The sequence below is a fragment of the Nesoenas mayeri genome (genome assembly GCF_963082525.1).
Source record: "Nesoenas mayeri genome assembly, chromosome: 23".
In the NCBI taxonomy this organism is placed as follows: domain Eukaryota; kingdom Metazoa; phylum Chordata; class Aves; order Columbiformes; family Columbidae; genus Nesoenas; species Nesoenas mayeri.
Window position 1 is genome coordinate 4,163,344 of NC_137574.1, and position 15,062 is coordinate 4,178,405.

The window sequence follows — 15,062 nt, forward strand, 5'->3', positions numbered from 1 at the left end:
GTTCAAAATTGGCTGCCCTGGAGTGATGGAGTTAGAACATACGCTTTGTTCTAAGATCTTGAAGAAAACTTCTCCTGTTTAGTTCTGGCTTAAAGTGCCACAAAACTAATATAACTTGATGAGTATCTGGAAAAAAAAGTTGTTGCTATTTCCCATCAGTACTGATTGAATCTTAGAATCTGGGAATTTAGTCTGAGCAAGGACTGAGATGGTTTTGGTTTCAAGTCGTGCATCTCCTGATGTTCCAGGTTTAAAACCTGCCCGGGGAAGTGATGCAGCTCAGATTCAAGTACCAAGATACACACGGGTGATGTTAAAGGCTGGAAATAGAACCCTGTTTTTCTTACCCCACATGGCTGCTTTTTTATGAATTAGCATTAATTTGCCGCTTCAGTTGCGCTCCCTCCCTTTTGTACCAGATTAACAAGTTGTGCATCACCCTCCTTCGACGTGATCTCAGCTGAAATGTGACTAGAGCCGATACAGCGAGTTTCCTAAATGACGCTTTTAGGTCAGGTCTTGATCAGGCTGTTTTGAAGTCATGCCGGTCCTGAGCGGCTTCGCCAAACGCTCCGCTCTGCGTTTTCCTCTCGACTGTATGTGAGCGGATCTGCAATAAGAAACATAGATGGTAGATCCGCAGTGTCCGGGTTTTGGAACACCCGTCCATACCCCGGGCGCTCGTGGTCACTCCTGCTGAAGTTTTCCTTGCGCAGCCCATGCCGTGGTGGGGCTGGCCAGAAAACTCCGGGCAAAACGTTGCTGCTTTATGGAATTTCACGTCAAACGCTGCACAAAGCCAGACCCTGACTGCACGAGGAGAAACTTGCCCTCTTAGCAGAGCGGGCATGAAGCAGGTTTCCGGCTGCGCAGAGGCCGCCGGCTGCTCTCCCTGAGCATAACTTGGTGTTCCCAGCAACTGGAAAACTGCTTTGGCATAAACAAGACAGAACTTGCATTTGTGCATAATTCTCCAAGGCACAGTTATGCAGATCAGTTGTGAAGCAGCAGTGACTTCAGAAAATGTACAGTCGAGTGTTTTAGCTGGATGGGCTGCTCTAGGAAAGGTTAATTAACCCTTTATCGCTTGCCCGTGGAGTTTGGTATCTCCGAGTAGCTTTTTTGTGCTGCAGCATTTTCTGCTTGATACAGAGAGTGGCAAAAGATGGATGTGACTTGGATTGGGAAAAGTATATTTGATCGTTGTGCAAAGTACAAGACTGTATCAAAATTAGGTGTATTTGCATTAGAGGCAAGGAAATTATTGTGAACAAAATAACGTATTAAAGAGGCTTATTACTAGGCAATAATGAGTGTATCAGCAAAGATGGGGGTGGGGGGAAAGCTTTTTGTATGTGCAGCTCAGATGATGGATTTTTGTTCTTATGTGGGCACTAAAATGATATTTAATAAACGATGGTGAGATTGAAACAGTTTGAAGGAATAGTAATTAAATGCCTGTTTTTTGCGGCATTGATTTTTTTTTTTTCCCTTCCTCTTCTTATTTGTAAAGTGGTTTGGACCTGTTCCATTGGTGATGCACAATGGCATTCCTAGGAGACACCTCATAGCGCCGAAATGTTCACTTCACCGTTAAATTCGTGTAGGTGGCCCAGTCTGGACCGCACTCATCGCGGCTCTTCAGTCTCGTTTCAGTGATGCTTGCAGCTGTGTGATCCAGATGTGTGATTTACAGTAGTATGGCTTTTTAATACCTGTGTTTTTCCCTCTCCTGTTAACTTTGGCTGCTCCTTGGGGAATATTATACTGTCAGCTTGGCCCCTGAGCCATCTGGGTGTGCATGTGTTCATGAGCCCTTGGGACAAGGTGAAAAACGCATCTTCTACAACTGGAATTGGAAGTCGAAGAGAAAATGTTCACCTTGTGTATTCTCCTTTTTCTCCCTCTGGGCAATTTGCAGTCCAAAAAAGCTGGAGTTAAATGGAGGTTGTGTGTCATAGCTCAGAATACTGATTTTAATGTGCAAAGAAATACTGGTAAACTCTGTTCCATTTTACAGGTTTTCAGGATGAATCTGGAAAAACTCAGCAAACCAGAACTACTGACGCTCTTTAGCATTCTTGAGGGAGAATTAGAAGCAAGAGACCTTGTCATAGAAGCCTTAAAGGTACGTTGTGAGCACCGCGATAAGAGACAAAACTGACACCAGCGCTGCTGTGGGTTCTGCAGAGCGTTTGCGTCCAAGGTGAAGTTCTGAGGCAAAGATTTACTGGTTCAGAATCCCATGTGAACATCAGCGATATTAGATCGCAACTGCTGTATAACATTCTGTGTCGTGGAGTTCATTATTGGGCTGCAAGAAGCATTTCAGGGTTGAAATACAGCATCGCTCCTCATAAAGAGCTAGTAAAAGGTCTTTGGATTTGTTCTACTTTAGTAAGGAAGGCTCCTTAAAGCAGAAACTCTTCATGCCCGGAGGGGTCACAGGTTGGTCTTTTAGTGGGAATAACTTCACACTAAGAAAAACAAACTAAAACATCTGTGGCTTTATATCGTATTGAGCCAATACAAGTAGCAGACCTGGCTGTGCTGCCACTGGCTCTTTGCTGGCAGGAGCATTAATAAAACCTTCACGTGTGAGGGGACAAGACCCTGGAGCGGGTGGCAGCTCTTGGTGCTGCTGCAGCTCGGGGGGTGTTGGTGTTTGTGACGGTAGCTCTGGGTTTCTGCCTCCCTTGGCCACTCTCTGGCTTGTTTTCTATGTTAACGGTAAACTTAGTAAATAGTTTTAAAATGTGGAGTGGATTTTTGAAGAAATGAGTCTTGACAGGGTTGAATATTGAAGACTTTTTCAAGCTGACCTGTCACTGCTCATAACGTTTGAACTTTGGGTAACTTCAGGAGAGGAATGATTCAAATACAGAAGCCTTTTGGGGGGATGGAGGGAAACCCTCCTCCAGAACAGTTGGATGCTTGTGTCTTTATTGCTAATTGGTTTTGCATTTAGACGATCTTATTATTTCAGAGGAATATTGTTACCCTCCCAAACCCAGTGGCAGGGTGGAAGGGTTGGCTCCTTTCTTGAAACAGACTTGCACGTTGCTCCCCTGTCCTGGGATCGCTCTTCTAATTCTGCGTGGACAGAATGTGTTACCAAAACCAGCATCACTTCAGTGTCACGGTGTGAAACGTGTGTAATGGAGCACAGAGGGACGCAGCAGCTTCTTTCCAAAGCCTTTTAACGTGTCCCTTCCAATAGCACAGAGCAATTATCCTCTGTTGAAATTTAACCTGCGGTTCCCTCTCACATGAGGGGTTTAATATAGTTAAAATACCCTCTGATGTAATTTGTCGAGGACTCATAGCTGAGAAGGAATTAAATGAAATTGTAACCTATACTTGATAATTACGTAGCATGAAATACCAACCTAATCAAAAGTTAGGGCTATTTTCCCCTCCTTCTGCAAGGGCTACGCTGTAGTTTTGCATCTGAAGAATGCAAGGGAAGCTGACGGGAGCAGGAAAAGGGCAGGAAAGGCTTCGAATCGGAGCCGGCACAGCAAAGGTGAGATGCTGCGGGTCTCTGGCTGGGCTGGGTCCAAAGCTGCGTTCAGTAAAGCCACGGCTTAAGCCGGGCTTCCTGCTGGCAGGAGGCTGCGTTGCCCTTTTGCTGTTGAAAGCAAAAAATGTCCCGTATCTGCTGAATCTGGTGGCTGGACAGATTTTTCAGAAGCAGAAAACTCCCAGCTTTGCTTTGTCCATTTATTTGGAATATACAGGCAGAGAAATCCTGGCCTTGCTGTGCTTTTCCTTTTGTTTACTGATAGTAACTGTGGCAACAGCTTTGCTGCGCTTCACCAACTGAAATAGTTTTGTTGTGTGTGACTGTAGTTAAAGGAAAATCCACCTTGCTAATCTGTTTACTCGTGTTTTCACACATACAAAAGTGCTGCCCTGAAGAAAAAGCCTTTAAGACCAAATGAAAGATCGAAACTCGGAGCATTTAGTTTGACTTGCATGCGATAAATTGAGCTGTAACTTACACCGAGAGGGGTTTATATTAATTGCGTGTGTATGTTGGAAAGAGGCGGAGTAGAACCTGAAGTTTCTTAGAGGATTGCCTGATTTTCACCACTGTTTGTCTCCAGTGGTTACATTAGACACGTCAGTGGTTAAAAATCAGATGTTTATCTGCCTATTTACTCCCCATACAGTAAGAAAAATGCACTTCCCCTCATGGGCTAACTTGACTTCTAATTCAGGTTTAAGTGCTTCCAAAGTCTATAGATGTTTGAGGCAGATCCTTTGGTACATTATAGGAAAGAACGAGCACTTGCAGAGAAAAATAATACCTTAATTTATAAACCTGTAATGTGATTATAGTCCAGTCTGCACTAACGGATATTCCTGCGTGCTTAGAGAACAGCGTGTGGCATTTAGTGGAGAGAATCCACACACGCAGATGACAAAGCCTAAAATAGTTTCCTTCTCCCTCACGATATCGCGCCACTTGTTGACTGGCACAGTGTCAAGACTGAGCTGCAGGGCCCGGCTTTGCAAGGCCCGGCTTTGCAAGGCCCGGCTTTGCAAGGCCCGGCTTTGCAAGGCCCGGCTTTGCAAGGCCCGGCTTTGCAAGACCCGGCTTTGCAGGGCCTGGCTTTGCAAGGCCTGGTTTTGCAGGGCCAGCTTGCCGAATTTGCTCCTGTTTGTCCCATCATCTCTCCCTGTGTGTTTGCTGGGTCCTGATGTCCATTTCAAATTGCCATGTTACTTCCATTCGAACACGAGATACTATAAAGGATTAAGCAAACAAATCTACTGTATTCACAATATTCTTTCCAGCGCTCCAGTTCGCTTCCTCTATTTTAAAACCTCTTTTTTTTCTTCCTGAAAGTAGCTTCCTGTCCACTACATAAATGTCAATGTTCTCCTCAGAACAGATCTTGAGTCTCACTTCTTATTGTGCTCCTTTTCCTGTAGTTATAATTGTATTTAGAGCGTCCACAACACGCGATGCTGTCGGGTTGCTGCGTGACACCAAGGGCAGGTTCTCAGCCCGTGTTGCTGTGCAGAAAGCCACAGGTTGGGCTTCTGAAATAACACCCCGTGCCTGGAAACAATTCAACATTTAAATAGGCCTCTATCGCTATGTTGGATCACTTTGTTCCCTGCCCTCTGTGCTTTAAATGAGAATTTTCCGTGCATTAGAAATGAAGGTCTGTTTACTTTTCGAAAAGAGCTTTCTGGCTTATTCTTTTATGTTAACGAGGCCTTGGGCAATTTAGACTGGAATAGAAACCGTCTATTTTGTGCTAATGACTGGGAGCTGCTCTTCGTCGCTTTGCTTCTGGATCCAGTGATTCACTCTATAAAGGAGAATTAACGCATTGCAAAATTAAGTGTTCATTTGTCAGCGGATTTAGAAATTAAGTTTACAGTGGAGTTTCAAGCCTACTTCTTGTTTAAAAGGAAGTTCAGTAATATAAAACCTTGCTGCAGATGCTGGTAAATCTTTCACAGATGGGGCAAAATGGGGTTTCTGCAGCACTTGTAAAGCAGCTGAGGTGCAGCAGTGTTCCCAGGGGCGTCCTGCTGCAAGATGGGCTTTCCTTACAGCTTTTCTTGCAAGTTTGGGGCACTTTTTGTCTCTTGTTTCTCTGGTTTGCTTGGTATCATACGGCAGTGAAGACAAGTGCTGGATTTGAGCTCAAGTGCTGCTCGGCATCCTGCTCCAGGAGCTTGACGTTTGTTTTTGTGCAAGGCCAGTGGTCCCCACCCCCATTTCCCTTCCCTGTCACTGATCGCTGTGACCTCAGCTCGTCTGAGGGATGCGGGCTGGATGAGCGGGGACTGAGGGGGACTGCGAGCGGGCTGAAGGGAAGAAGCCAGAGAGTCGTGGTCAATGGGGCAGAGTCCAGTTGAGGCCTGGATCCAGTGCAGTGCCTCAGGGGCAGTGCTGGGGCCTGGACAGGCTGGAGAGTTGGGCGGGGAAAAATGTAATGAAATAGAACAAGGGCAAGTGTAAAGTCTTGAATCTGGGCAGGAATAACCCCAGGTTCCAGTGTAAGTTGGGGAAGGACCTGTTGGAGAGCAGCGTAGGGGAAAGGGACCTGGGGGTCCTGGGGACAGCAGGGTGACCATGAGCCAGCACTGGGCCCTTGTGGCCAGGAAGCCAATGGAACCTGGGGTGGGTTAGAAGGGGGTGGTCAGTAGGTCAGAGAGGTTCTCCTGCCCCTCTGCTCTGCCCTGGGAAGACCACACCTGGAATCTTGTGTCCAGTTGTGGCCCCTCAGTTCCAGCAGGACAGGGAACTGCTGGAGAGAGTCCAGCGCAGCCACCAAGATGCTGCAGGGAGTGGAGCATCTCCCGTGTGAGGAAAGGCTGAGGGAGCTGGGGCTCTGGAGCTGGACAAGAGGACACTGAGGGGGGACTCATTCCTGGGGATCAATATGGAAAGGGGGAGTGTCAGGAGGATGGAGCCAGGCTCTTCTGGTGACAACCCGTGACAGGACAAGGAGCAATGGGTTCAAACTGAAACACAGGAGGTTCCACTTAAATTTGAGAAGAAACTTGTTGGGGTGAGGGTGTCAGAGCCTGGCCCAGGCTGCCCAGGGGGTTGTGGAGTCTCCTTCTGTGCAGACATTCCAACCCGCCTGGACACCTTCCTGTGTAACCTCATCTGGGTGTTCCTGCTCCATGGGGGGATTGCACTGGATGAGCTTTCCAGGTCTCTTCCAACCCCTGACACTCTGGAATTCTGTGAATATCTGTCTGGGAAGAGAAGCTCATAAGGAAGTTCAAGGCAGTAAGAAGCTATTTAAAGATTCTCTGTAATGCGAAGGAGGAACTTCTGTGCCAATTGGTACTGGAGTTCTGCACACGCAGGAGCCGCAGTTTAATTAACAGCGTGTTTGTGTTGTGCCGAGGGTAAAACCTGAACTCTAAAATTACAGGCGAGAGTTTAATATTTGTCTTTGTGTCCAAAAAAATACTTGAAACAAGTCTTGGAAATTCCCCGTTTGATGTTCCAGTAAAACAAGTTGTAAAGTTTATTGAAGGCAGAGTGAAAATGCTGTCTCATAAATAAGGTTTCAGTAAAAGGAAATATTTTTTTATAAAAAAAAAAGAACAACAGACTAAAACACAAATAGATGATGGGAAACATTAATCCCAAGCCAGGCTGGAAATCCCAAGAGGAAACAGAAGCTTTTCCCTGACAAAGTGAAGCTTTTGCTTTGCCTAGTTGCTCAGGGAACGTCTCTTTGCTTGTGTCAGATGCTGCTTCTGCTCCATAAAAGCAGCATTACGTCTTTTCAAACAGACCAGCAGTGGCCAACCCCCCCTCATCTGAGCTAAAAGTCAACCAGTTTAAAGTGTCGCCCTCTCTGCATGTGCATGATTCTTCCAATTGCCAGGAATTCTATTTTGGAGAATAGTTCACGTGCGCGGCTGCTTCCTATTTTAAGAGCAGCCCAATAGTCTGTTTAGTTGCTTTTGGCGTTTGAATGTTTTGATGGGAAATTCAGCGTATTCGAGATGATACAGGTGGAGCTACTAAATGAGAGGAGATTCTGATTGCGGGAGGTCGCAGGGCGCAATTGATGCTGTTGGGACTATGCAGGTCATCTCTGGTTTTCCAGATGAAATTTTCAACTCCGAAGTTAATGCTTATTGTAACTTGATTTCCTTATTATTGAAGCTTGGTTTCCTGTGGATTCCTGGGTTCTAATAGGTTGATACTGGGATCTGAGATCTAAGGTGGTTTTTTTTTCCACTTGGAAGCGGAACATTTCAGTCGTCAAGTTCCTTCTGTTTTGAGAAAAAAACATGTTTAAGGCTGAATTCCAGCTCAGGACAAAATCTGAACTCTTGGAGATGTTTCTATGTGACCTCCCGCATTAGTAGAGGTTGAAGAGTTGCTCAGTGATGAGCAAGAGCGATGGGAGAAGTCGCCAATATATGTGACAGTTCAATATCTGTATAAAATAACCCGGGGCTTCATTTTAGAAGAGTTGTCCCAATTGTTTCCGTGACAGAGGTGGCTGCTCCATGGGACCCGAAGCACAGGGGATATTTGCCCCCTCCAGTACCAACTTTGACCTGCAGGGTGAACATAAAAATTTATATCTCTATTTGTATTTCCAAGTGTGTGGTGGCCCAAATGCAAAAAACACTGGATTTGTTGTAAACTACACGTGGTCGTGTAGATGACCTGTTTAAGGCTTTTCCTAGTCTAGACACCTTTAATTAAATGTTTGTGCTGTGCTGGCTACTGAAGGAGAAGGGCTGGACTCGAGAAAGCTGTTAATGTTATGATAGTCTCATCTGTTTGTCATGCTAGTTCAGGAAAAGACTTAATTGCTCCAAGTAACAAGGAGGAACTTCTTGTTCTTTCCCAGACAGGAAATAAACCACCCCCCGAAATTCAAGATTGTTCAGAGCCCAGCGCTGCCAGGAGCAGAGGAGAACGTGGCTTTTCTTACACCTTCGCTACTGGCAGCAAATCTGAGTTTATAGGTAGCGGGTGTGACCTTAATCCCAAGTCTTTAAGATTTTTCTTAGAAAGAAGTTGCACAGAAATGATGTTTTCAAATATCCCCGCTTTGCTGAGGCTGTTGAAGTCCCGGTGCCCTTAGGAAGGGTTTATCCTGTTTCTATGTGGCTGGGATCAGTACTGGGTAGTCTGGGCTTAAAGCAAGCGCAGCTCATCTGTCAAAGCAGTTAGGATAGCTGGATGAATATCCCGATTTGTATTTATAGACTTATTTAATGCTTGAGTCACTGAGAAGTTCCCTGCGGGCACTTAGAGTGAGGTTTAGTTGAGTCATTTTTATAAATCCTGCAGAATAACTGAAGATTCTCTGTCCTTCTAAAAAAAAAAGGCAAGCCTGTAGTTTTCCTGTGATTCACTAAAGCAGGGCTGGTTCGTTATCCAGGGCCACCCTCCCATTTCCAGGGCTGATCTTTTCCTTCCTCTCCCTTTTTTATTTCAATGTAAAGTTAGAACAATATCTTGAGCTCTGATCAAAGGTCTCCACTGTTCCTGGTGGATGTTGCTGATAAGGAGGGAGGGATATTTGTGTGTATTTTTTACCGCAAGGGTTTAAATACAACTCCAAACTGGCGTCATAGGACAAGTGTCCCTAACTGGGTTTGCTCATCAAGGAGATACGGAAAGAAAAGTATTTTGTTTTGATTTGTTATGCCTCTTGTCAAAGTAATCACTGAATCACAGAATGGACTGGGCTGGAAAAGACCTCAGAGATCATCCAGTCCAACCCTTGGTCCAACTCCAGTCCGTTTACTAGATCATGGCACTAAGTGCCATGGCCAATCTCAGTTTACAAACCTCCATGGCCGGTGAGTCCAGCACCTCCCTGGGCAGCCATTCCAATGCCTGACCACTCTCTCTGCACAGAATTGCTTTCTAGTCTCCAGCCTCAATTTCCCCTGGCAGAGTTGAAGCCCATGGCCCCTTGTCCTATTGCTGATACCTGGGAGAAGAGCCACATCTCCCGTGTGAGGAAAGGCTGAGGGAGCTGGGGCTCTGGAGCTGGACAAGAGGACACTGAGGGGGGACTCATTCCTGGGGATCAATATGGAAAGGGGGAGTGTCAGGAGGATGGAGCCAGGCTCTTCTGGTGACAACCAGGGACAGGACAAGGGGCAATGGGTTCAAATGGGAACACAAGATGTTCCACATAAATTTGAGAAGAAACTTGTTTGGGGTGAGGGTGTCAGAGCCTGGCCCAGGCTGCCCAGGGGGGTTGTGGAGTCTCCTTCTGTGCAGACATTCCAACCCGCCTGGACACCTTCCTGTGTAACCTCATCTGGGTGTTCCTGCTCCATGGGGGGATTGCACTGGATGAGCTTTCCAGGGCCCTTCCAACCCCTGACATTCTGGGATTCTGTGAATAGTGGGGGACCATCAACTTTGGCCCATTTTAAGTGTATTAATGAGCATTTCATTAGCTTGGAGCCTGGCTGCTGGTAGATCACTCGACAGGTTTGTCCTGTGAATTACCACCTCAATTTTTGTCTGTTAACCAAGGACCTTTAACATGACACGCTTGTGTCTGGAAACGCTCATTCTTGCAGCAGATAAGAGGATACGAATCAGACTGTGTTAAGATCTCTTTGTCTCTAAGTGGAAAACTGGAGAAGATTAATATTAACTACAAATTACTTGCTTCTCTAGCTAGTTTCCTATTTTAAATGTATTGAAATGCAGCTTTGGTTTTGTGTTGCAGGCCCAGCATAGAGACACGTTCATTGAAGAACGCTATGGGAAGTACAACATCAGTGACCCGCTGATGGCTTTGCAGAGGGATTTTGAGACCCTGAAAGAGGGAAATCATGGTGAAAAGCAACCAGTCTGCTCCAATCCCTTATCGATCTTGAAAGTGGTGATGAAACACTGCAAGAATATGCAGGAAAGGATGTTATCGCAACTGGCTGCTGCGGAAAGCAGACACAGAAAGGTGGGTTTGGCTTCAAATAAGACGTGCAGAAGTTAATAGCTGCGTTTTGATAATGTGTTAGCTTCAGCAAAAATCACTTAAATGCCTTGAGTTTTGGTAACTGAAAGACTTTGTGTTGTAGCGCTGTATCATAACCTCTTCACAGGCTGCTTTTCCTGCTTTTAAATCTTGTACCGAAGATCTCAAGTCCAAGCAGTTGCATTCTGTTACTAACCAAACGGTGCAAAGTTGAACCCTCGGTCTCATTGCTCATCAGCATGTGGGTTAAAGTTTATTTTCCCGTAATCTATTTTGATAAAGTGGAGCAAGTTCCTTCCAGTCTGTGAATAATCCGACGCATTTCTGTTGCAGAAACTTTACTTATGACATAATCAACCAGCCAGCTTAACTCTTCATGAGAGGCACCATTTCTTCTATAAATCACTGCAAGGCTGTTTCACTCTTCAGCCAAGTATCTAGTTAAATTGGGCTATTACAATATTTTTTTCCCCTTTCTCCTTCTATCCTTCCTGTCTCCTCGTGTAACAAGGTTCCTTGTGTACTTGAAAATATTTAGGCATTGTTTGGAAGCTTAAATTTCAGAATGACTAAGGAGCTGCTCTATTAATGGTGAGCATGTGTAGGGAGACCCTGGAGTTGTGGTTAATAAGGCAGAGTCGCTTGGGAACTTTGTATTCTGGCTCGTTTGTTAATAGAATTTCAATTATTTATGTAATTCAGCGTTAAAGCTGAAGGAGCTCCTTTACTGGGCCCTCATGGCAAGCAGCTTCATTTCAAGAGCTCATCTTGTTCTTAAGTGGAAGAACAAATGAATGTTCATTCCAATCAACTTTGCACTGCAGGTCTCAAAACCCCCATTAAGAAACTGGGGGAGCAGCCTGTCCGCGAATTAGAAACTGTAACGGGGATGGTCTGGTGGTGGTTTGTGCCCCGTGTCCCCTGGGTGCACACACGGTCCCCAGGTTTGTGTCCATGGTCCTGCCAGGAACTTCTGATGAGGGCACCATACAAGCAAGGACTGAGATCCCGTTTCCCCAAAAATAAGACAGGGTCTTAGATTAATTTTTGCTCCAAAAGATGCCTTGAGGCGTATTTTCAGGGGATGTCTTATTGTTCCATGAACAACGATGTACATTTATTCTTGAACAAAAATTCAAACATAGTCATGTCATCACATTCTGTCACATCTGTCCTCCTGCATCCTATTGCCACATAATTTTGCTTTCTTACATGTGTAGCTGCCTGGACACTATTTAAATTGACTCTTTTTTATTAACTGTGATTTGGGCTTATTTTTGGAGTAGGGCTTATATTTCAAGCATCCTGAAAAATCACGCTAGGGCTTATTTTGGGGGTAGGTCTTATTTTCGGGGAAACGGGGTAATGTGAATTTCCCAAGGCTGTTCTGCAGTCCGGAGGAAAAGCAGGCGATTTAGCTTTTTAATAGTAAAATGAAGGATTTCCTGACTTATTTCCCAAACTGACTCAACTATACCAGAATAACACAGTTCTGTAACTTGTCAAAAAGCCACTTTTACAAGATTTGGAGTTGAACTGGGATTCCTGAGGCTACGACGGTCGCTCTCCCCTGTTGCGAATCTCTCCCTGTTTTGCACCAGCTTGTGCAATAAGCGTCCTGGGCTGAGGGCTGTTTGTTCGGCAGGTGATCCTGGACCTGGAGGAGGAGCGGCAGCGGCACGCCCAGGACACGGCCGAGGGCGACGATGTCACCTACATGCTGGAGAAGGAGCGGGAGCGGCTCACCCAGCAGGTACCTGCAATTACCCAACCCGCGGAAAGCCCAGAGATCGCAGCCTGTGATCGGAGATCACAACCTGTGTGTTGAAAGAACGGCAGGGACCTCCCTCCATGGGAAGGCAACAAAGATGCTGGAGGGAGTGGAGCATCTCCCGTGTGAGGAAAGACTGAGGGAGCTGGGGCTCTGGAGCTGGACAAGAGGACACTGAGGGGGGACTCATTCCTGGGGATCAATATGGAAAGGGGCAGTGTCAGGAGGATGGAGCCAGGCTCTTCTGGTGACAACCAGTGACAGGACAAGGGGCAATGAGTGCAAACTGGAACACAAAAGGTTCCACTTAAATATGAAAAGAAACTTGTTCCCGGTGAAGGTGGCAGAGCCTGGCCCAGGCTGCCCAGGGGGGTTGTGGAGTCTCCTTCTCTGCAGACATTCCAACCCGCCTGGACACCTTCCTGTGTAACCTCATCTGGGTGTTCCTGCTCCATGGGGGGATTGCACTGGATGAGCTTTCCAGGTTCCTTCAACCCCTGACATTCTGGGATTCTGTGAAGGCGCTTGTATGCTTTCAATCTGAAAAACAGCCTTAATTTTTCAGGGTGTTTTGGTAGCTGAGCAGTGCTAAAAGCCAGTAATAGACAATCAAATCCTTTGAAATCCTGCTTCAGCCTAAAATCTGAGAAGTTCTCAAGAACAGGGCTGCATTTACAAATTATAGGAGCTCTCTAGCACTCAAAATTCAGAATAAATCACAAAAGATCTCCCAGGGAGGTTATTCAGCGATGATAATAAATATTTAAGCTACTGTTTTCTGTTACTCAAGCGCTGTAGACTTCATTAAACTTCCATGTCAGCATTTTAAAGTCTACATGCCTTTAAAGGCAGAGCAACAAAGCAGTAAATGAGGTGGAAGGAAGCTTTGCCTGTTCAATCAGCACATGGCAGCCTGGGTGTACATCGATTCACACAGGATACAACTACTAGTAAGTAATCATTCTTAATAGGTGCAACCTGAGTCACACAAGAAACCTGGGGCAAGAAACTACCTGGGGCAAGAAACTTCTTGGGGCATTGCCGTCTTGTAGAGTGTCATTTCCCCAAGGGGCACGGTAACCCCATTCCCTTCTGGGGCTTTATACTTCATTTATTTTCGGGAGGTTTTGTGGTTCCCTTAGAGTCTTCTATTATTATTATTATTATTCTTCTTGTTTTCCAGTTGGAGTTTGAAAAATCCCAAGTGAAAAAGTTTGAAAAAGAACAGAAGAAGCTGTCCAGCCAGCTGGAGGAGGAAAGGGCACGGCACAAGCAGCTGTCGTCCATGCTGGTGGTGGAGTGCAAGAAAGCCACAGCCAAAGCAGCTGAAGAGGCGCAGAAGACGGCGGAATTGAGCTTGAAATTGGAAAAAGAGAAGAGTAAGGTGAGTAAACTGGAAGAGGAGCTGGCGTCCAAGAGGAAGCGGGGTTTACAGATGGAAGCACAGGTAGAAAAGCAGCTCTCGGAGTTCGACATTGAAAGAGAGCAGCTGAAAGCCAAGCTGAACAGAGAAGAAAACCGTACAAAAGCACTCAAAGAAGAGGTGGAATGTCTGAAGAAAGCCCTGAAAGAGCTGGAGGCTTCTTGCCCTGCCGAGCCTTCGCAGCCCAGCCCCGCGGTGACGTCCAGGGGCGTCGCAACCGAGAGTCCCCCGGTGAGGTGTGTGTCGTGCCAGACCGAGTGTCTGCAGGCAGAGCGAGCGCATCCCGCCAGTGCCAGCAAAGCTGCTCACACCGCGACTCCCAGCCCCGCCACTCCTCATTCCTACGCCAAGTCCAACGGTCACTGCGATCCCGACGTACAGGCGGGTGCTGAGCTCCTGCAGGCGACTGCGGTGGAGAACCAGCTTCCGAAGGAGAAATCTGGTGCAGCCCCAGAAAACACCGTTGAGAATGGAAGTTCTCCCGTGAGAACGGAGTCGCCGGTGCAGCTGACGCCCCAGCTCCCGTCCAGCGGGGTGTCCCTGTCCCCCGGCGCCACGGCCGCCTCCTCTCTCACCCCTTCTCCCTGCTCCTCACCAGTTCTGGCCAAACGCTTGGTGGGAGCTTCTGCCAGCAGCCCTGGTTACCAGTCGTCCTACCAGGTGGGGATAAACCAACGTTTCCACGCCGCTCGGCACAAGTTTCAGTCTCAGGCCGAACAGGACCACCAGTCGAGCGGTCTGCAGAGCCCGCCCTCGCGGGATCTGTCTCCTACCCTGGCAGACAACTCCGCCGCCAAGCAGCTGGCCCGCAACACCGTCACTCAGGTCCTGTCCAGATTCACCAGCCAGCAGGGACCTATCAAACCCGTCTCCCCTAACAGCTCGCCTTTTGGCACGGACTATCGAAATCTGGCGAACGCCGCGAGCCCCAAAAATGAATCTGCTCACTCTCCGAGCCCTGGCAAGGTTTCCAGTCCGCTAAGCCCGTTGTCTCCTGGCGTTAAGTCGCCGACCATTCCTAGAGCAGAAAGAGGGAACCCTCCACCCATTCCTCCCAAGAAGCCCGGCCTGGCGCAGTCGCCCGCTGCTCCCGCTCCGCCGAACAAAACCTCTTCCCAGGCACCCGTGGGTGTCCCCGTGGACGTGGCGAGCAGCTGCTCCACCGGCTCCGCCGTGTCCAACGGCAAAGACATTGAGATCCTCCTGCCGACCAGCAGCTAGTCTGCAGAGAATGTGAATGTGACATTCCATGGCTTAGCACCCTAGAGCTAAGACGCTGTTTTTTCCACTCCGTGTTATTTATTTCCATAGTGGCAGATTCTGTCTGTATAAAGCATTTAGTATATATATATATTTTTCTTTTTTAATAGGTAGAATATTTTTGTTTATGAAGAAACCCTAACTACAG

The 15,062-nt window shown here is 46.9% G+C and overlaps 1 protein-coding gene across 1 annotated transcript; it reads left to right on the plus strand.

The window, feature by feature from the left end:
* Positions 1 to 2,023: 2,023 nt before the first annotated feature.
* Positions 2,024 to 14,875, plus strand: CTTNBP2NL (CTTNBP2 N-terminal like; the record flags this gene model as incomplete). Its single annotated transcript, XM_080358549.1, has 4 exons — positions 2,024 to 2,128; positions 10,212 to 10,442; positions 12,106 to 12,213; positions 13,415 to 14,875. Exons 1-4 carry the CDS (start codon positions 2,030 to 2,032, stop codon positions 14,873 to 14,875), a joined length of 1,899 nt encoding a protein of 632 aa, XP_080214675.1. The 5' UTR covers positions 2,024 to 2,029.
* Positions 14,876 to 15,062: the final 187 nt, after the last annotated feature.